General features: G+C 32.7%; 1 protein-coding gene across 2 annotated transcripts in view; it reads right to left on the bottom strand.

Moving 5' to 3' along the window:
- The window catches only part of p115 (General vesicular transport factor p115), an 80,167-nt gene that overhangs the window by 54,838 nt on the left and 2,982 nt on the right, over window positions 1-22,347 (bottom strand). For both annotated transcript variants that reach the window (XM_076471276.1, XM_076471275.1), the window contains exons 2-5: window positions 12,681-12,767; window positions 9,455-9,593; window positions 5,314-5,414; window positions 685-843 (exon numbers count right to left, since the gene is read on the bottom strand). In XM_076471276.1, coding sequence (XP_076327391.1) covers window positions 685-843; window positions 5,314-5,414; window positions 9,455-9,593; window positions 12,681-12,767 — 486 coding nt within the window. The remainder of the gene's footprint in view (window positions 1-684; window positions 844-5,313; window positions 5,415-9,454; window positions 9,594-12,680; window positions 12,768-22,347) is intronic.

Genomic DNA, 22,347 nt, shown 5'->3' on the forward strand with positions numbered 1-22,347 from the left:
TCATAGAATAAAGTATCAAACAACATAGTAGTGATATTTTTATTTGTGCTATGATTTTTATTTATTCTCTTTTCTTAAGGTGAAAACTGTATTTCTAAGAAAGTTTATATTTTAATACAATTTTCAAAAGGCTTGTGAGGAGTGTGTTAGTTCCATATACAGGTTATATTATAAACACATTCCAAAATACTGGGAAACCATAATAGATTTACACTGTACTTAAGCTAATTTTAATAAGTGTACTACAATGTTATACACACTATAATGTACTTTTTAACAGCTTTTCTTCAAGAACAATGTTTGATTAAATTTATTCACTTAGATGAAAGAATCAGCTAACTGTAAAAATATGGGTATTTACAAAAACTGAAGCTTTGAAAAAAAATGTGCACATAAAATTTGTTTGATGTTAAAATAAATTCCAAATAATATCTACTACCTGTACATAATTATACATATATCTTACTTTTATATGATCAAATATAACTTTTAAAATAATTAAAAATCAGCTACCTACAACTGACATTGTTTTTTAAATCTATCTACAAATACTGCTTATTGAGTTTCATACAACAACACCATACAAGCACTGATTGACAAAACTTGTTTCTGTGAGTGAGAGAAACAGACTAAACAAAGATATTTTAAACTACCTATTAAAGTAGATAAAGCAGTAATGCTTACATCATTTCTAATAACTTCACGGCTGTCAGAAAGAAGGTCCATTAACCGAGAAACTCCCATGGGACTGACAAGGACACACTCCTGAAGTTCTTTAGGCCGACACTCCAGTAAACCAGTGAATAGCTTAACTGCTGGCCATCTCACTTTGAAGTCAAACTCCTAAAAACAAAGGAAACAATAATAATAGTAACAACCATAAAACGCAAATTAATTAATTATAAAGTATTACATGTTTATAAATCCATGTTAAAAAAAAGAACACAACATATTAAAATAACTATAATGTTCTTTATCATTTCTTATTTAGCTACAGAGATATTTCATACTAGAAGGCAAGTACACATAACTTCCTTATTAGTGTAACAAACACATTAACATTTTTAGAATGTATGCATCTTGTACAAATATTTTATTAAATTCTACAGACAGAGAGTTTAAAAAAAAGGGAGAGAAATTACATTTTGAAATTAACTTTTGCTTTTCTTGAAATACAATAATATGGTTGTAACTGGTTCAATGCCAACAGTAACTATTGTAGAAAAAACATACTTCACAACACTGAAATGTACAATGAAAACTGTTGTATATCTTCAAGAACAAAACAATAACAACTGTACTTAACAACAGTAAGTCAGAAAGAAAAGGTCTTAGAAGAGAGGACTGGCAGAAATAGGGCTTCAGAAACCATCAGATAATATTATAAAACAGAAGAAATGATGCAGACAGTATGAAGCACTAATTGACAGAGGTACAAGTGCTGACTCAGAAAATATATTTTATTATGTAAATTTGTACTGTTAAAGTCAAGGAAGTTACAATATATATTGTAAATAGCCCATTTGAAATGACTGTGAAAAAAGTACCTATTATCAATTATTTTATGAACCATTTATATTTATATAACACACATTTCATGACAAAATGGATTAAAAGAGTAGATGCTCAAAAAATATATAAACTAAAAGAGATATAGTAACTACTGTGCATTGGACAACATTGTCATCCTTTTTAATAAATAGATAAAACTTCTTTTGTAGTCCATATCTGAAAACAATGGATTAAAACTGTTTAAAACTAACATAATACCTTAAGTTCTAGGTAGAAGTTTTATCATAAATTGAGGTAGTGATTCATAATAGAATCATGCATATATTATTCTTTATTATTAAATAATGTTGTCCGGCAAGCCAACAACAAAAATGACTGTGGATATTGTAATAAAACATGGGCTACATTCAGCATTGTGCATTGTGTAAGGTATATTTAAGCTTATTTGACTACCTAGTAAATAACAATGGCTATATAACTAATAACAGCAAGTTATTTTAATCTAGTCTGTGGTTTATATGAAGCCTTATAATCTACTACATGTGTACACATGTAGCTGTGTGCCAACTGTGGATGCATTTTAATATTTATATAGAAGACATGACACATGTACCATAGTGATTACTAATTTATTGTTACATATCATTTGCTTATAAATAGGGTTCCTGCCCTTTCAGACACAGAACTCCTTACAGAATCACAGTTTTTTTTAACCACTGCAAGATCAATTTTGGCATGTTACACAAACATATAAAACATTATACAAAACTTTAGTGTCTCCCAAAATAGAAATCTATAAGCCATAATTTAAAAGATAGCAACAAGCTCAGTTTCAAGTATCAGATCAGTAATTATGGTGATGACTGATGGTGCATGTCAAATTGTAGCAAACATTGCATTGGCGTGAATTTTATAGATACTGCATATAGAATAGCTATCCTTGAATTTGATTTTAAAGAGTGGCAAAAATCGTGTAAGCAGCAGATGAAGAAAGTGATGGCAAATCTAGGCAAAAGCAAAGCAGTAATTTTGTAGCTATATCTTTAATTGGAGAATATTTTGTTTTAAATAAAGTATAAAGCAGTGACAGCCCATAAAAGTTTAGAGATGCCACAGTGGAATAGTGTCATAGACATATCAAGACCCAAATTCCATGAGAAATAGAGGGGGCAAAAGTATACTAATATAATCAATTCATAATTATTAACTAACATATTTTGTACCTTGTAGAATATCACTCTAAGAGGAAACCTGGCCAGCTGCAGCATATCTGTATCTGGCCTTACTGTGGCCAGTGGAGAAAAGAAAGAGGAATGGGGAAACATGACAACTATAAAAAATATTAAAAATGCTTATTTATATCCATGTGCTGGAATATTATCATAGATTATCTCCTCAAGCTACAAGTCTCTATTCTGACTCTATTAAAAATGCTTATTTATATCCATGTGCTGGAATATTATCATAGATTATCTCCTCAAGCTACAAGTCTCTATTCTGACTCCATGTCTAAAAGCTCTAACACTTAGGAAAGTGAAAATAAGGATTTGTAGCTTGAGTAAATAATGTATCAGACCTTAAGCTTGTTTGTTTACTGTTTCTGTAAATGCATTTTCACTTTAAGCTAATTATTTTGTTTCTATATTTGACCCCTTTTTAAATTAACAATTTTACTATTTGTTATAAATAAAATAATTACCACAGCAATGTGCAAATCTTTAGACAACAGACTTGGGTAAATCAATCCTAAAGGTTCAAAAATAATATTTACACCAGATAATCACTTCAATAATCATAAAATTAAATGGAGAATTATGTCAAATTCGACTAAGCTTATAAAGAAAAAGATGTGAATATTACCTGAATAAAAAAAAAGGAAACAATGTGAAAAAGTGTACAACATAAGTAAAGAAAGTCAGGTGTAAATCAATGGAATTATAAAATTTTTTAAACAGAGTACAGAACAGAAGAAAAATAAAATGGAATCTATGTGTCACTGCAATATCTAAAATTATCTCTATACTGACTGATTAATGAACAGAGTAGATAGTTTAGAATGTTATAAAATGGAATACATGACTAGACTTAGTTAAAACACTATGAAGAAAGAGTCTAAAATATAACATGCTTGAAGATAAAAAGACTTGTGTGAGAATCAATAACAAAAGGCCAATTGTGAAAGTACTGAGAGAAAAATAAAAAGCTTTTTTTTTACTCGCTGATAAGAGTGTGCAACAATAAATATAATTCAAAAACAGCAACTAATAACACAAGGTGACTAAAAGCAAGCCTCTCAGTAAAGATGCCATGGATACTAATTCTCTTGTATTCAAGGGTCTTTTTCCTGTGGGGCTATCTAATGACTAAATGTACAATCCAAGTGATCCATTATAAATAAAGCATCTTTGTGAAACAAAAAATATGCATATTAGCAAATCACATGATAACCACAGCTAATATAAAGACACAGTGGAGTGGGATATGTCAGAACTACATTTTGACATTGTTTGGCATTTTGAGGTAATGTGATTCCACTGAAAATTGATTGTTATTGGAAGGGTATCTAACAACTTTTTCTGATGCAAAAGTTTCATACAATCAAGTCATAAATATATGTTCAGATTCAGGATTATGAATTTTCAATATTCAAATATCCCTTTTACTTAATATTATTGGAAAATATTAGAATATGGATTAACTCTGGCACCAGAGCAATCCAAAGAGACAACTATAACATGTTGTATCTCAGCTGTGATATGCAGAGTATTGTCTTGTAACCTGTCAAAATCCATGAAAACATTTCAGTGAATTAAGCTGTTCCTATGTCACAGTATACAACATAATCAAGGATTATATCCATCTAGAAAAGTGACAGAAAATCAGATGTACACAAGTACAACAACATGTTCATTCAACAGTTGCATACCCTAAAGAACTGTAATAATGAAATAGGTGTTAATGTTGATTCCATATGAAGTCATACTGTTAAAGCCACTAGATGCAATGCATATAGATTTCTATGTCACAAGTCTGTTGAAAATGCTGCTGGAAAATCATCATCTTCATATGCTAGACAACTTATGGAAAGTATGCAGGGAACAGTAGTGTGCTTTTGGTACTGTAAGCTTATAACATAGCCTTTGCATTGTAAACTTAGCTAATGTCAAAGTGCATGGCCATCAGACAGACCATGACCAGACATGGTGATATGACTATAGTAATGTGGTAAGGTTCCAACCTCATTTTAATTAATATAATGTACTCAACCTCCAAGTATGTCATGTGGTTTACTTGTAATCAATTTCCAATAAGAACTATATCCACAATAAACAAAAAAGGCTTAAACTGTTGTAAGAAGGTAGCTGGGACCAATAAGTGACAGTTCCTTAAAGCTATATACTATACATTGTATAATGTATGACATATTCCTTTAGTATCGTAGCATAATATTAATGATACACTAGTTCTTTACAAGTTCTGCAGTAAGCTTTCAGAAGTTATATTCTCTGTTGTATTGTCATATTATCAATATGTTTGATTTTGAAGAAGTGAGATAATTGGTTTCTACTTAAAGCAATATAGCAATAAACTGAAAAACACATGCAAATCAAGCAGTGATAACCATTGCTATGATAAAATATATTTTATATAATCCTGGTGACTAAACTGATGGGTTTTCATCTATAAAGTCATGTCCTCTTCCATGTTCCAATACATATCCTAAGCTACTGCAGAAAACTGTTGCTTTCCCATATTAGGTACAGACTTCATAATGTAGCTTCTAAAACTGAGATATCTTACCTCCAATAAATCTAACAGCAGAGTTACATTTTCTGTTCTTTTGATATAAATTTCTGTGAACTGAGTTCCAAGGTCTTGTTCTTCTTGTCCTTCAATATAATCTAAGAAAAAATATATTCAACAAACTTTCTATTATTTTTAAGAAATACTAAATAATTTCATAGAAAACCACATACCTGTGTATGCAATGAAGTATTTCTTCCATGACACACCTCAAGACACCCATAAAAAAGGGCAGATGAAAAATACATGTACTGTCCTAACAGCATTCAAATAAAATATTGAAAACATTGTCTTAAAACCAAGGTGTTAATTCCTTAACTGTTTTTATACAGAATTATGCCACTTTTGACCTTGCATTATTAAAAATTAATATTTTATAGAAGGCTCCAACTCCAAACAGACAGATATTTTAACCATACATCACAATAACCATAGCACATTTTGAAAAAAAGGTTTGATTTTATGGTAAATTTACAAATTATAATGATATAAAACCAATATGTAACGTACTAATACAATATTCCACTATGCAGTATGCCCATAACTGATGGCCTGCAAGCTGTGTTTTTCATGCAACTAACTTGGGGTTTAAACAGATTATGTTACTCAAGATTCATCAAAATCTATCATTCTTACACTATCTAAACTATTGTTTATCGTATAAGTTGAGTGTCTAACAAAGTGACATGCATTCAATATTTAAATTAGTTTAATATCTTTGTACATCACCTCTGTTTGTTTTATTTTTTTTATTCTATCAAACATATGTAAAACATAGTGTATGCCTCATTGTACTGTAAGAAAGTTGTGAGCAGTCATCAGTGTTGTAAAAAGAAATGATGAAATATAATGTCAATTTTCATCCTGTTTCAAATAATAAAGACTACAATACATTACGAGGCAGCTGGTCTGTGTTATGTTCCCTTTAAAAGAAAGTTAAAATCTCAATATTTCAATTCACTTTTAACTTGGAGAAAATTTGTTGAAATACACAAAAATGTGGTGTTGCACATTTTCTTTGAGTTCAACGTAGAATACCTGGCTGGAAAAAGTTAAAATAACTTAGAATTATATTTGCTACCTTTTATGATCGTTCTTTAAATTTTTTACCCCATCAAGTGTATTAAAATATTATGAGTAATAAACAAAAATATAGTGAATTATGTTATTCTCTTAATGTGAATTCCTGAGATAACACAAAAATAAACTCTACTATATATATATTTCTGTAATTTCTAACCATTTATTTTGAGATAATTTACAGCTTCAGCTATCTTTGTCTTTCACATCTTAAAATTTGTAATAAAATAAGGAACAGATAACTGACATGCCACATTTACTAAATGTTTGATAATTTCATTTTTTAATGTGGCTGACTGGCTCTGTTTCATCCCTCTAACACATTGTTGACTGAAGTTTCAAGTTTGAAACTTTTACAAAAATATTTTCTGTTTGACTTTAGTTAGGTGTACTCATTTAATTTTGTGAAATATTATAGCTTTTACAGTTGCAAAAGTAATACCTTCATTGCTTCTTTGGGTTGATATTGAATAATGAGATGATTTTCAACATATAGTTCAGGCCATAAATATATAGAACACCTTAGCTATCAGTTTATTTATTTATTGCTGAAAATAATGTTACACACTGTGTTATCTACGCTACACCCACTACAGGTATCAAAACCTAGTTTTTACTGTTATAAGCCTTCAGACCTGTTGCTGAGCCACTGGGGAGCCTTAACTGTCACAGCATAATATTCTGTAACAATATTTACAAGTAGATCACAATACGACTATTAATTTTTCATAGCATTCACAATGGCCTGGAATTGGGTCTCCAATGTGCCAATTAAATGTGTTATTGCATAATAAATAACTAATATAAATAATTTATCAAGTTAAGTCTTCCTGTTATGTGACTCAAATGACTCGATCAGTTTTGATACCAAATTAACAGTGGCATCAACAGCAGTATACAACTTACACATGCACTTTAAATGCTATTATACACTTTTCTTAACAGAAAATTGTTTTGGGCTTGGGGTGATATGCTATGTCAGCCTCCTTGTAATGTAAGACCACTAACATCAAGCCATTTTTAATTTTCAGCCATCAGAGAAACAAACTGAAACTACTGTTCTTGATACTGCATATCAATACATGTACGTGATAACTTAGTCCCTAAGTCTATTGTTAACTGTAAACTTCATAAGACAAGGAAAAATAATGAGAAAGTTGGAAAATAATTTTTATTATGAGCAACTACAAGTAAAATTTATTGTTCTATAAAATTGGTAAAAAAAAATTTAAAGTGAGAACTCTCATATTTTTACATAAAAATTAAAAAAGGAACATTTCAGATAATTATGTAATGCATTAGTGGAATTGATTTTGAAATCATGTAAGTTGCATATTTAAATACACAATTCTAACACTGTACTATTTAAACACAGAGAAAAAAATGGCTATGTAACAAGAGGCTGGGAAGATAAATTGTAAAGTAATAATGAATTCTGCTAATAAAACAAAGTATGTCCTAAGAAATAAATGATCTGTGCTCAGTGTGTGATGCACAACTAAAATAGTTGTTATTAACTTCAGAAACACAATATGTGTACTTGCATATGGCATGTAAATGAGTAGTTACTTTTACTGCAGTTTTGAATTAATCAGGCTGGTTATATTCCATCCATTAAGACTGACTCACTCAAGATGAAATTCTACACTGTCTAAAGTTCATACTACTTATTTTAATTAGTAACATTAGACTCCTCCCTTAGTAACAAATGGTATCCACATGACTGGTCATTCCCATTCAAACATATGGGAGGCTGTGACCTTGAAACCCTACATGATATATATATAGACACACACACACCATCAATGAACACTGCTGTCTACATTTTTGCACAATGTTCAGGATTATAACTATTCACTTTAGGGCAGAATAGACATAATATTAACAAAGGAACAAAGGCAACTGAAATGAACTTAATGATTTTTTGACCATATGCAACATGCACATTGCATATACTATACTGATTTATCTTGTAACTTTGAATGTCTACCTAAATCTTCCCACACTTATCAAGCAAAAAAGCAAAAACCTTGGAGGGTGTCCTAATCTTTATGGCCTAACTCCTATAACAAGAGAGTACCAAGGTGGACTAAAATGCCCCAAAAAGGTTGCCCAGGTATGATATGGATAAAAGAGTAGGTTTTCAAGGTTACTGAGAGTGAATCTAGTATCAGATCATATGTTCCTGGCTTCCTTTAGGATCTCCAAAAGTGCTATATTTAACTCTGTATGGATCTCTAAATCTTTGTCTGACAAATACTACCCACAAACTTGCAGCCGCTAGAACTAAACTCAGCAGGCAGTCTTGTGCAATCTAGGGAATATCTTTATGGTGCAGCACCCTGCCAAGAGTATGTTTTCAGGTTGTGACCCAAACATATTATTAGATCTTGTATTCTTGAACCCCCTCAGGATCTTGAAACTGTTCATATCCCATTAACAGGCTGGCAGGACCAAATCTGTAAAGTGCTCAGGTACCATGATGCATGTTCTACTGTTTTTTTGTTTCTTTTGGTGGAAAGGGGAGGTAGCTACAAAGGTGACTTGGGATAATGGAGGAACTTGTTAAACATACCAGGGCTTCTGCTAGTGCCTACATTAAAAATCAGAATATTTATGCCATACCTGCATACCACACCACAGAGTAATGTTTTGGAAACAGTTTCATATCAAATACTTGTTTTATATTTAAACCAGAATCTTTATAGCATTCAAAAATATTTAATTTGTTGAGAAACTAGTATGTACATAGAAAAGAATATAACCAAGATCTTAAATTCAATTGGATGCAGTCTTTACTTATAATTCTAATAATTCATTTTCAGCATTGTCAACTATTAATATGCAAAATTTACAATTTAGAATTTATGAAATAAGATTCTATGACATTTAGAAATAAGAATAACTCTACATTTTAGTATACAATTTATTTCTATACAATAAAATATATAAATTAAACAATAGTTCTCTTCTTATTGCTGCTCCTACTACAGAAGATTTTAATTAATACCTAATCGAAGGTGAGCTAATGCACTTCATAAAACTTTAATTTAAATACCTTCATCATCTTGTGGTCCAGAGATGACATTTGAGAGAGCATCCAAGGCATACCCCACAATTTCAGCATCACTGCGGTCCATTTCAATCACATAAATAAGAGCATCCATTGCCTGGGCTCCCACTTCTACCCTGTATTTCTAAACAAAAAGTGACAAAAAACTGTAATACCCATTATATTATATTTCCAAAGACAGTAATTACAGTTTTCACTGAAATACCACAAAATATATATAAATGCAAATATTTATGTCTATTTTAACACCATGTACATAAATGGGGTCAAAGTATGCAAGCCACAACATTTATATTTAAACCAGAATCTTTATAACCTTCAGCAATATTTAATTGTTGAAGCATGCTATTCAACATGATATTATGTATCTGATATAAAATTTATCAACTATTCATTTTACCACACTCTGCTGATTTAGCAGCACTTCACGGTAGAGGAACATTAATTTCCAGATATATATAGCAATGATGAAAAAGGAAAATGTAAATATGCATTACAGAGGTTCTAGATGTTATGAAAGTGCAATATCCAAGCTATATAATGGATAAAAGTATATCTTTTTCTTTACATGTATGTCACCTTGCATTCTGACCTGCCAGTGTCTAGGCCAAATTGACATTCTCAATTCAGAGACATATATTGACTGTTGTAATTCCTTACTTTTTTAGTGTACAAAACTTGTGTAAATTTCACTGAAAGCTTGCCACTTTTCATGTCAATACACACATAATATTTATAATGACAGTCAATGTTCTATTTCCATTTGTTTAAATAATTTCTTTCAGTGCAAAATTATAGTTTTTACATACAAACATACATTATCACTTGAAAAGCGGTATCTATTGAAAGTGTTATATACATCAACTTGTTCTGCTTATTTTATCAGTATACAAGTTCCATATGTATAAAATATAACAAAATTCCTAAATTATTTATAGCCATTGGGTAGAGACCAATAATGAATGTGTGAATTCAATGAAATCTTGTATACATGTCCATATTATACTTAGGTTCACATTTAAAAGGTACTCCTAACATTATCTCAACTATTTGTTTTATATTTGAGCCAGAATATTATCTTTAACAATATTTAATATTTTTGAGACAAGTATGTGCAAAAAATAAATAAATAAATATATATTATTTAAATTATTACTTACTTTGGATTACAAACTGATCCTATACTTTCAGTAATTATTTACATAATTTATATCTTTTGAAATATTAATTTTTGTTAACTTACAGTACTTTTATACATATTAAGTTCACTTGTGCATAATTAATCACATGCTACATTATATAATGTCAGCAATGAGCAGCAATTCAAAACATAAAGCACAATATGAACAGGAGTTGATAACTAAAACCAAATTTCATAACTTACACAGAAAACACCAGAGGGTTGCAGCTTTGAAACACCAAAAAACAAAATTCAAAAGGTCATGCTTATTACACAGCTATTTAAAAACAATTTCTAACATTTGTTAACCTAAGCACTTGTATTCATACAGAAAAAAAATTAATTATGGAAGAAATGAATAATACCATAGTTGTATTGTGTTACATAAAAAAATATATATTGATGTACTAAAGTAGGAGGGCTGGATTATAAAACTGTTTCATGTACTAATAAGAAATATAATAATTTAAAATATTATTTGAATTAGATTATACATTTATTAGAGTTATAATCAATGTTTATGACCTACACTAACATAAACCAAGAGTACCTTTTATGTGAAACAGCATATAGCATATTCCTTGATATATTGAACAGACAACTTGTTATTTAACCACAGCCTGTAAAAATATGAATACATATGAAATCATAAGACTTTACTTACTGATAAAGTATATTTTATTAAAAATTATGGCTTTTACAGTAGGTTAGATTTTAAAACAGGTATAAAGTTTTTAATTACTTTATAATGGTTGCATCAGTAGTCAAAACATTGTACCTGCTCTGTAAACTGATCTTACTTACTGTAAAAGCTGTAAATTGTAATAAAAAAATGACACTAATTTTGTTTAAACCATTATGAAGTTCTGTAGTACAGCACCTGGAAAGTAACATATACTATTTGTATGAACCTATGTACTTTTTATTTCAAATCTAATCTAGATTATCTAGATACAGTCCATATGAATAGCTGTACAATAAGTGCAATGGGTAGATATTTCATACAAAATGCATTAAATGAGTATTTTTTTGCAAGCTGTACTAAATGTTGAACATTTGTCTGCTAGCACTTCTTAAGTTTTTTACTTTCTAAACTGTCCACATCTACAAGTGAATAAGCAATATATGTGTGTGCTGTTCAGCCTTACCCATCTTGTACAATGCAGTATTTTAAATTAATTAATAATACAGAACACTCCTGTTTCCTTCTCTTTAAGTAACTTGTGTATCATAATAAAGAACGAAAACAACAGATATCAGTAATATTTCAACTCTCGATGGATTCATCTGCCAATAAACGTAGAATGAACATGGGAATTCCAATAAGCACAAACACAAATTAAAGCTATGAAAGATTTATAACAACACAAGTTTCTAAGCCACAGAAGAGATGTTATTAAACATCACTATTTTATTACCTTGATATATGATGAGTTTAACAAATAAAAACAAAATATTATTAGTATCTACTATTACCATACAGTTCTCAAGTTACATATAAAATAAGTGTTTAAACTATGATATTAATATATTTTAATAAAGAAAAAAGCAGTATTTTTGCATGTTCAATGCAGGAAAAACTTCAATCTACATATATCCAGTATTTTATAAAATACCCAGTTGGCAGTTGTTTCAAAGCAAAATAATAACCAAAATTACCTCAGAATTATTTGGATTTTAGTGGGTTTTTTTGTTGTTTTTTTCAAAAGTTGCTATAAGATTTTTGTCAGGTATAACTAGAAAGAATATCAATGGATCATAAGATTATTCTATGAATATTTCATTTTTATTTCAATAATCTTTAAAAAATTAGAACTTCAAATTACATCATTAAATTCCCATATATTTGAAAATATGTCATATCCTTCAAAAATACATACTTTTCCTTTTTATGTACTTAACTGTGTAGTTCAGTTAATTTTTACACATAAACACACACACACACACACACTCATATATATATATATATATCTAGGATTTTAAAACTAATGCTTTAAGAAATATTTTTGAAACAAGAATCTACATGTTTACCTTTGACATGGATTTTAAGGCACGGCAAGCATCTCGACGATCATCTAAAAGAGTTGAAGTCTGGACTCTTTCAACTAACCGTTCAACCTACAAAGGTTAATAATAGTCACATATTTTGTTTCAATATTTTGAGTAGTACTGTATGAGCAAAACTTAACCTACATATACAAGTTAGATGTATATACAGTTGTTGAGAAATATAAACAAATTGAAAGAAAAAGTGGTTAGAAAGATAAATGTTGTAATAAATGAGGAGAGTGTGACTATACGAGTCCTTAACTGTGTGTATACAGCACTCTTTTGTTCATACTTTATGTTAACACACTAGATAGTTCTTCAGACACTTTTGTCCCCTGTGGTACAGCAGTAAGTCTACAGACTTACAATGCTAAAATCAGGGGTTCAATTCCCCTTGGTGGACAACACACACGTACACTTTATCTCTTATATGCTAAAGATATTAAAATAAATACATTTTTCTTGCTGGATAAGATCTTGACCAGAAAACATAATTTTTATTAGAAATATATAGTAATCTTAGTTAAATACAGTTCTTCTACAGTAGGTGTCTGTGACTTGTTAGCAATAAATTCAACATTAAATGAACAGCATGCACTCCATTTGCTTTTACTAAATATATATATATATATTCAAAACAAGTTAAATATATGCATAAAATTCTTTACAGTACAGAGATAATAGTTGTATCATAAACACCATACATTTTTTTTCTTCTTGTCAAATGTCCACTTAGGCCAATTTAATTACTCCACAATTCAACTGATAAGCCAAAGTATTTTTCTATTATATATTATAGTTACACCTTAAAAATTATACAGTACTTTTCTTCTTGTCAAAAATCCACTATGGTCAATTTAGTTGCTTTATAATTCAGTTGACAACCCTATCTATTTCTATCACAATAAAATTCATGTATAGTTCACTTCGTAATGTCATTGAAATACTGTGGTTGAATCCTGTATTTTCAATAATCATCTGCCTTTTTGTCAACTACTTTCGAACAACCTTTGACAAGACAACTTATTCTTTTCCAACCCTCTTAAGATTGTTCATCTCACTCTAATATATCAATGGTTAGGATTTTCACTCCTATGATGGTTAACTTTACATTTAAATTTTCTCTAACCAATTTTATCTTTTGAATGACTTCACTTTTTCTCTCTGTTTTCACTCATCAGGTTGCCATTACTTATACCACTATTATTTAGCCCTTCTAAAAATCTCTATGGCTTCAACATCAATGGACTGCATACAATGTGTGAAAGTCTCAACATTAATGAATTACAAATATAAAATTAATTAATCTCTAATGCTATTTACACTGAATAGTTTTTTATATCTATTTACATGAATTAATAAGTAGGCCATAATTTGAGAAACACATTTCAATATTTAGAAATGTAGTTATATAATTAGGTTACAGAGGGGGGGAGATGATTTAAGTGTAATTTTTGATAAACGAAAATGAGTCTTTCAGCTGCGTGCTTAACTGTAAAGCAAAAAGTAGTCTTAGGAGCTATTAACAATAATTTTGAATTGAAAAGTAGAAGGTTTATTGCAGCTTTGTGTTAACTTCCCTGAAGCCTTATCTGGAATACTGAGTAATGTTTGTTGAAGGAATTTAATGTTATAATGCATTATTAATTAGTCAAATGGGGGAGAAAAAAAAAGATAAAGTGGTAATACTGAAAACACTCCAATGGGTTCTATGGCATAACATCAAACACTTGGCTCTTGAATTGCAATTAATAATAAGTTCTTATTAGAGCAAGTTGTATGTACCCACGAAAAATCAACCTGGTAATCAATAGAGGGTGTCTCAAAAAATATATACACATTTTGAATGATTATAACTCAGTCAGACTTTCTTTTTTTACAGGCGCAACTGATTTGAAGTATTGGCAGAAGCAAGACTAAGCTTTGAGAAAAGGAAATTTATCATAAAGTGTTACTGGAAGTGCGAGAACGTAGCTGAAGTGCAAAGGAGGTTTAGAGGGGAGTTTAAAACAGATCCACCATTACTCACATCAGAGATAAGTTTGAAACATATGGAACTGTTCAAGATGTCCATAAAGGGCATTCTGGAAGACTGTGGTCATCCACCAGTCCCATACGAGAAGCAGAGCTGTTGGAAAGTCTCTACCGATCTCCAAGAAAATCTGTTCTGCAAACAACCCATAAGACAGGAATCCCAAAATCAAGTGTCCACACATGTTGAAGCTCATTCATTAGAAAAGTTTCATTCTGGCATTAGTCCACACCCTCAATGAAGATGATCCTAACAGGAGAGTTGAATTTTGTAAGTGGTACCTGGCAAAATCTGCAAAAGATGCACAGTTTCTAAACAAGATTGTTTGGAGTAATTAGGTCACATTTAAGTTAAATGGCTCAGTTAATCGCCACAATTGCACCTACTGGGCACCTCAGAATACGCATGTTATGGTTGAACACCACGTAAACTTACCAGGGGTTACAGGGTGGTGTAGATTATCAGCATTGGGCATAATTGGTTACTGGTCTCATTTATCTGAACTTACTGCAAGAATTTGTTGTGCCAAGCATTCAAGAGCAATTTGGAGATAAGGAGTTTTACTTTCAGCAAGATGGAGCACCTTCCCACTACCATCGTAATGTGACAAAAATATTCTGAACAGATGGATTGGGCAAAAAGGTAGCACTGAATTTCCCCCACGTCCACCAGACCTTACACCTCTGGACTTTTTTTATAGGGATACATCAAAAATAAGGTTTATAGCACAAAATCTGCAACAATCAATGAGCTGAGAGCAGCAACTGAAAGAAAATGCATCCAAATACCAAATGAAATAATTCGTGAAGTTTGAAATTCCATCTGTCCGCATTATCGGCGGTGCCTGGATCAGAACGGTCATCAGTTCAAACATCTGCAATAACTCAAAAGATTCTACACTTGTCTTCTTAAACTTGGATTATAAAACCTAGATATATCTTAGTAAACATTGTATTTACAATCATTCAAAGTGTGTATACATTTTTCTGGGACACCCTGTATACTTTTCTAACTTATAATGATCAGAATGCATTGTTCTGTCAAGTAGATACCTCAATATTCATAACAGTTTTGGTTGTAAATCCAGTAATATCTTACAAGATATGGCCAGCTTAGGAGATTAAGGTTAGTCCTAAATCCATAAATTATGCTAACAAAGTAAAAAAAAATTTACACTTAAAATATAATAAGGACACACATCTATAATGTAACTTTAAGATTATGATGTTGAAAAATAAATGATATAATTAGAGTATACCTAAGTTGTTTGATTTGAGGAACAAAACAAAATAAGCATTGACCATCCTATCTAAGATCTCACAAAGACAGCTCGTCAAAACAATTGGACAGTAGTTTGAAGGAATCTTGGGATCCTTCCCAGGATAACAGAAAGGTAGAACAATAGCCAGGCATCAGGAAAAACATTCTCCTGCCAGGTCCAGTTAAAACCAATCAGAAGAATAGCAAGAGAAGCAAGAAATAGATGGTGCAGCATTTCATAGTGTACATCATTAGGTCTGACCGATGTACTGCCAGTTCGAGTTTCACCAGTGTAAAGGGATGATTATAGTCAAAAAAGACAATCCACTCTAAAGGAAAAAGATGATCACTCTGCCTAAGAAGGTAGAGAAAGATGCAGAAGTGCTAGATACCCAGCAAAAGCTTTCACATAGAGTATCAGTGATGCTCTGCATATCAGCTACTTCCTGGCCATCAGAGAGCAAGATCGAGAGGGGGACAGAATTATATTGCCCACTGACCTTTCAGATCTTGTCCCATATGCCTTTAGAACTGGTGGTAGAAGATATGCTGGTTGTGAACTTAATCCAAGAGTCCTTGCTTTGATGTCTTACCCACTGCGCATGCGTACGGCCTGCTGGAAAGCGATGTGGTGCAAGAGTGTGGGATACCTACGAAAAGTATCCCAAGCCCATTTTTGAGCCTTCCATGCAATGTTGCAGGCGTGATTACACCACGGACAAGGACATCGTGAAACACATGTTCAGGATTTAAGAATACACTGAGCAGCTGTCTGTATAATACAGTCAGTTACTGTTGCCAGACAGTTGTCTACTGATGGCAGTCTCAAGTTCTGTGAGAGCAGTGAAATAGGGCCAGTTTGCTTGATACAGATTCCACTGGGGCACGTGGGTCCGGGTGGTATCAACCATGGTCAGTCTCTCTCAAAATTATAGGAAAATAATCAGTGCCTTATGGATTATTGTCAACCCTCCATGAAAAGTGGGAAAATAGTGAAGGGGAGCAGACTGAAAGATCAATAGGAGTAAAGTACTGACTAGGTGCATGAAAATAATTATAAGAACTGCTATTGAAAAGAGAAAGTTTGTGATCAGAGAATATACACTTTATGGATCGAACCCTCCCATCACTATCAGCACTTCCCCAGAAGGAATGATGCCCATTAAAGTCCTCCAGGATTAAAAAGGGAGACAGCAACTGTTCAATAAGAGCATCAAGGTCTGATTGATCATAAGTTTCTCCAGGTGACAGAGAAAAATAGTGATGGTATGACCCAAGGAAATGCAGATGGCTATGACCTTCAAGGGTGTGTTCAGTGGCAAAGACAGATTGGGCACGTGCTCATTAACCAACAATGCCACCCCTCCATGCACTCATCCATCACCCAGCCTGTCATTTCTGTACTAATAAACTGCTAAAAGGTGACTATATTGGCAGGTTTCAGAAATGTTTTCTGTAAGGAAAGACATGCAGGATGGTAGGAAAGAATCAGTACTTTCATGTCATCCAGATTAGAATGTAAACCTCAACAGTTCCATTGTATCAAGGTAGCCATTTTTATTCATGTGTAGGTGAATTGTGTGGCAAGCTCTCCTGTTTACAACCACATCTTTTTTCTTTATTGTCTTTATTCGAGGAAGGTACCTCAACTTCCATGGATCCTACCTTGGGTCAATTGGGCAGGTCTTTGCTCTTGGAGGAGGATTCCAGTGACTGAGGACCTGAACAAATAGCCATTTTGAATCTTGGACAGGGAAAAGAAGATGTACTCAAGGAAATGCCCATACCTGGAATCAGAGGAAGTGGATCTTGGGGTTTGCTGGAATGTATATTAGGGACAGAGATAGGTGTTGAAGTTAATTAATAAACTTTTTTTAACCATGGAGGTCAAAAGACTTTTCATTAGGTTTGAGAACAATTCTTTTGGAAGCATAGGGAGATCTGTCTGCTCTCCCACTGTAGTAGTGGAATGAGTGCAGCAACATATGTCTGAGATGAAGTGGTGGACAGCAACTTTCAATCCTCAGGGTAAGTAATGTTTTGAATCATTTTCAAATGCTGCACCTTTTTTTCTTCCAACCATTTAGGACAAGAACAAAAACAGGATGGTTGAGAGCCATTACAATTGATGGAATGAGAGTCCATTTCACTCTCATAAGCATCGTGGTCCTTGCCATAACAAAAAGCACACATCAAGGAACCATAACATGGTGTTTTAGAGTGGCAGAATAGCTGACTCTGAAAACATCTGAGAGGGTTTGGAATGTATAGCTGTATCTTGTGATTAAGATAACCTGCCTTGATGGTGGTAGGTGAACATGGTGATGTAAATGTCAGAATGAGGATATTGGTCAGCATCATAATTCCATCTTTGCAAGTGGAGATATGCCTCACTACAGAAACTCCTTGGGTGGAGAAACCAGCAAGAATCTCTGACTCGGGGAATGTTCTTGAAATCCCTCTCAACAATAACTCCTCGTGATGAATTCAAAGTAGCATGAGGTGTAACCTCAATAGATATATCCCCAATCACCTTTGAATGCAAGAGGAGTTCAATGTGTTGAGATGTGGATGTTTCCACCAATATGTCACCAACATGATGGGAGTCTGCATCCTCAATGCATGATTTGCAATGCCAAGTGAGCAATTCTAGTCTAGCACCAGCAAAACTAAGAGAATACTCCCTAAAGCTGCATGGAGATGGGAAATACTAGAACACAACGCTTGCTGAATTCAAGGTAAAGAGAGCCAGGTTTGATGAAAAGGCTACTTTGCCTGTTCTCGGCTTTGTACCCATTGACAAACTGATCCTCACAGCATCGTACAAAGTTGTGTACTTGATCGCAAAGCAGGGCAAACCACACACCATTGGTGAAGCACTCATAAAACCAGCTGCGTTGAAGATGGCAAATACCATGCTGGGAAAAGCTGCTGAAAATAAGTTATCTCAAATTCCTTTTTCATATGACACCATCATCAGCAGAATAGATGACATGAGTGATGACATCTTGGCTCAAGAAGTTGCAGATCTAATTTCAAGCCCAGCAAAATTCAGCCTTCAACTTGATGAGACCACCGACATTTCCAATCTAAGCCATCTTGTTGTATTCGTGCGCTATGTGAAGAACGACGAAATAAAAGTTTTTATTTTGTAAGCCTCTTACAACATCAACTAAGGCAGCCAACGTGAAAAAACTTGTGGATGACTTCTTCAGAGACAACAATCTTTCGTGGGATATGGTTTCTGCAGTTTGTTCGGACGAAACTCCAGTCATGCTGGGATGAAACTCTGGTTTTGGTGTGCTGGTGAAAGCTGATGCATCACACATCATTGAATGCACTGTGTTCTGCACAGGCATATGTTGGCAACAAAAACCTTGCTTCAAAACTGGCAGAAGTATTAAAAATCGTAGTGGAATGTGTAAACTTTGTGTGAAATAAGTGCCCTGAAGCATTGCATCTTCAAAGAGCTGTGTAATGAAATGGGCTCTGAATTCGAGGTACTTCTGTACAATTCTAACGTTTGTTGGTTATCCCAGGGAAAGGTACTGAATTGTGTTTTTGCCATGTGTGTGGAATTAGCCCTGTTTTTGCAAGAACACCAACATTGTCATGCAGATTGTTTCAAAAATCTAAGTTCATTCTCATTTTGAAGTACATGGCCAATATCTTCAATGCTCTCAATCATCAGATGCAGGGCAGTGAAGTCAACATCATCGTAGCGAAAGAAAACCTGAAGGCTTTTCAAAAAAAGCTACCGTTATGGAAACGACAAACAGAGAATGATAACTTCCCAAACTTTCCCCTGCTAGACGACTGTGTGAGTAAGATTGAAGATGTGTCTGAAGTCTGAGACATTTCTATACCTGGGGAACTGAAGCAAGGACTTGCCATGCACTTAGATGAGCTTGCAAAGTCTCTCAACAGATACTTCCCTACCAAAGAGTCATATCCAGCATGGGTGAGACAGCCGTTCACGTTTAGTGTTGCAACAACAGATGTCAATGATAAATACATCAATGAAATCACTGAACTTCAGCAGAGCCAGGTTAAACAGCAACTTTTCAGAACAACCAAGCTCTCAATGTTTTGGTGTCACCAAACTGTAGCATACCCTCTTATTGCTGAGAAAGCCCTTGAGATACTCATACAGTTTGTTACAATGTATCCTTGCAAGCAATCCTTTTCAAGGATGGTAGACATAAAAACATAGAAAAGGAACAGACTTTGTTGTGAAAATTATATGAGAGTGGCACTTGACAAAGTGAAGCCACACATTTCTGAACTTGTTTCTGAAAGGCAACAGCAAAAGTCACATTGATTTGCAGTAAATATTCATTGAGTTATGTTTTTGTTTTTGTGTGAAATTCATGTTTTGTTGGTTTTGTTCTTTGAACACAGTGATATTGAGTGCAACTGATGCATGGTTTATTTTGTGCACTAATAAAATATCTACTTACGTTTTGAATTTGAAAAAATCATACTTTATTTTTTCCAATTGTGAAAGGTTCAGTGAATGCAAGTGCGAAACTTCCGAGGTTCAGTACTTCCAACAAGGTTAAGAACCACTGATTTAAAAACAGCTGGTATAAGTAGAGAAAGCACTAGTAGAGGAGCAAACAACGTTTCAACCTTTTTCGGTTATCATCAGTTCACTGAAGAAGGTTGAAACGTTGTTCGCTCCTCTATTAGTGTTTTCTCTATCCATACCAGCCATTTTTAAATATATAAGAATACGTCTATGTTAAAACATTGAAAATATAGCTCACAACAATGCAACTTTCATGGATTGTAATGTTTCTTAAATATCCTAATAAAATTTTCACTTAACTGTACATTTACTAAGTCTTTTTGATGATTTTTTTTTATGAGGGTTATGGTATATTGAATAGATGGCCTCTTTTCCCTTACTGTCACTTGCTGTCCTTTCACTTAGAATATTCATCCTGAGCAGATCATCAAGCACATCTAGTAATGACTCTATCCCTGTTTCTCTTCTGAAAGTAGTCTTGATAGTAATCTTATGGTTCCTAACAGGTATACTTTCTGTAGACAAATTCTTCTTTGGGTTACTTAATTAGCTGATCTCTTACCAACGTACCTCCCAACACCTACTTAACTGGAGATCATCCTTTCTTGCAGTGGGGATTGTATATAATGATACCATACATCAATGGAATCCAGTTTTATCTGCATTGTCATTGAAATATCTTTTCATTTTACTGCTAGCTCATTAAGGTCTTTCAGAAATAAAAGTCCTGTATGACCTCAGTGTTCTTTAGTCCCTCTACCTATTCTGTGCAACACTCTAAGTGACCAACCTCTGGATCTGAGTACAAGAAGTCCAATGGCCCTTTAAATTATTTCTCAAACTTCCACGATCATGATGTGTTGCCTGTATTTTCCTGTAATTTTGTTTGATAACTCGTAAGTAGCAATGGAAGATCTTGATCCCATGTTTTCTGATAAATGTCTAATTGAATATGTGGTTATATCTCTCCACCATGTCATCAGGAAATGGTTAATAGGTTGTTGGCCTGGTCTTTTTAGTTCCAATGATTTGATACATTTCAGCAAGCAAGGTTGATTCAAAGTTTAATCCCTGATTTGTATTAAGATCCTTAAGCATATCAAATCTTCAAAACAATTAATAAGTGATTATTTCCCAAGCTACAGTTTCTGCTTCCTGATTAATTAACTAAACATACATGATAATTCTCATTGAATAACTTTTCTGACAATGAACTGTATCACTCACTCCATAACTGCTCTTTCATTACTCACATGTATTTATAATGTGTCCTTATACCTCCACATACTATACAACCTTCTCAGTAATTAAATCATTATGATTAATGGCTCCTTCTAAATTAGAGCATTGAATATAGTTTACAACAATATAACTTAAGAAAACCAAGGTGCACTGCATTATACTTTACGTTTAAAAGCTACATGCCAATTATTCATCCAAATCACTAAATGACTTAAATCATTTTGTAAAGCAGCAGCAACCTCTTCAGAAACAGCAAAATTAAACTTTAGGATTACTAACAAAATTAAGCAATTTATTAAACATTTCTTCATCTGTTTCATTAATGTAAGTCCAAAAGAACAAAGATCCCAAAAACGAATACTGAGATACCCCCTTGTGACATTAATACAGTTTGAACTCCATTTGTAATAACCCTCCAATTTCTTCTCTCTAGCCAATTTTTGATTCAATATGCCAACTCAAAGAGATAATATTTTTAACAAGCCTTTTACTTGACAACTTGTCAAATGCACATATACAAAAAACAACTTCAATCTCATTCACATATCCCATGTGAAAGACACAGCTTTCCCATAGATAAAAAC

This window comes from Tachypleus tridentatus, chromosome 12, assembly GCF_004210375.1.
Source record: "Tachypleus tridentatus isolate NWPU-2018 chromosome 12, ASM421037v1, whole genome shotgun sequence".
In the NCBI taxonomy this organism is placed as follows: domain Eukaryota; kingdom Metazoa; phylum Arthropoda; class Merostomata; order Xiphosura; family Limulidae; genus Tachypleus; species Tachypleus tridentatus.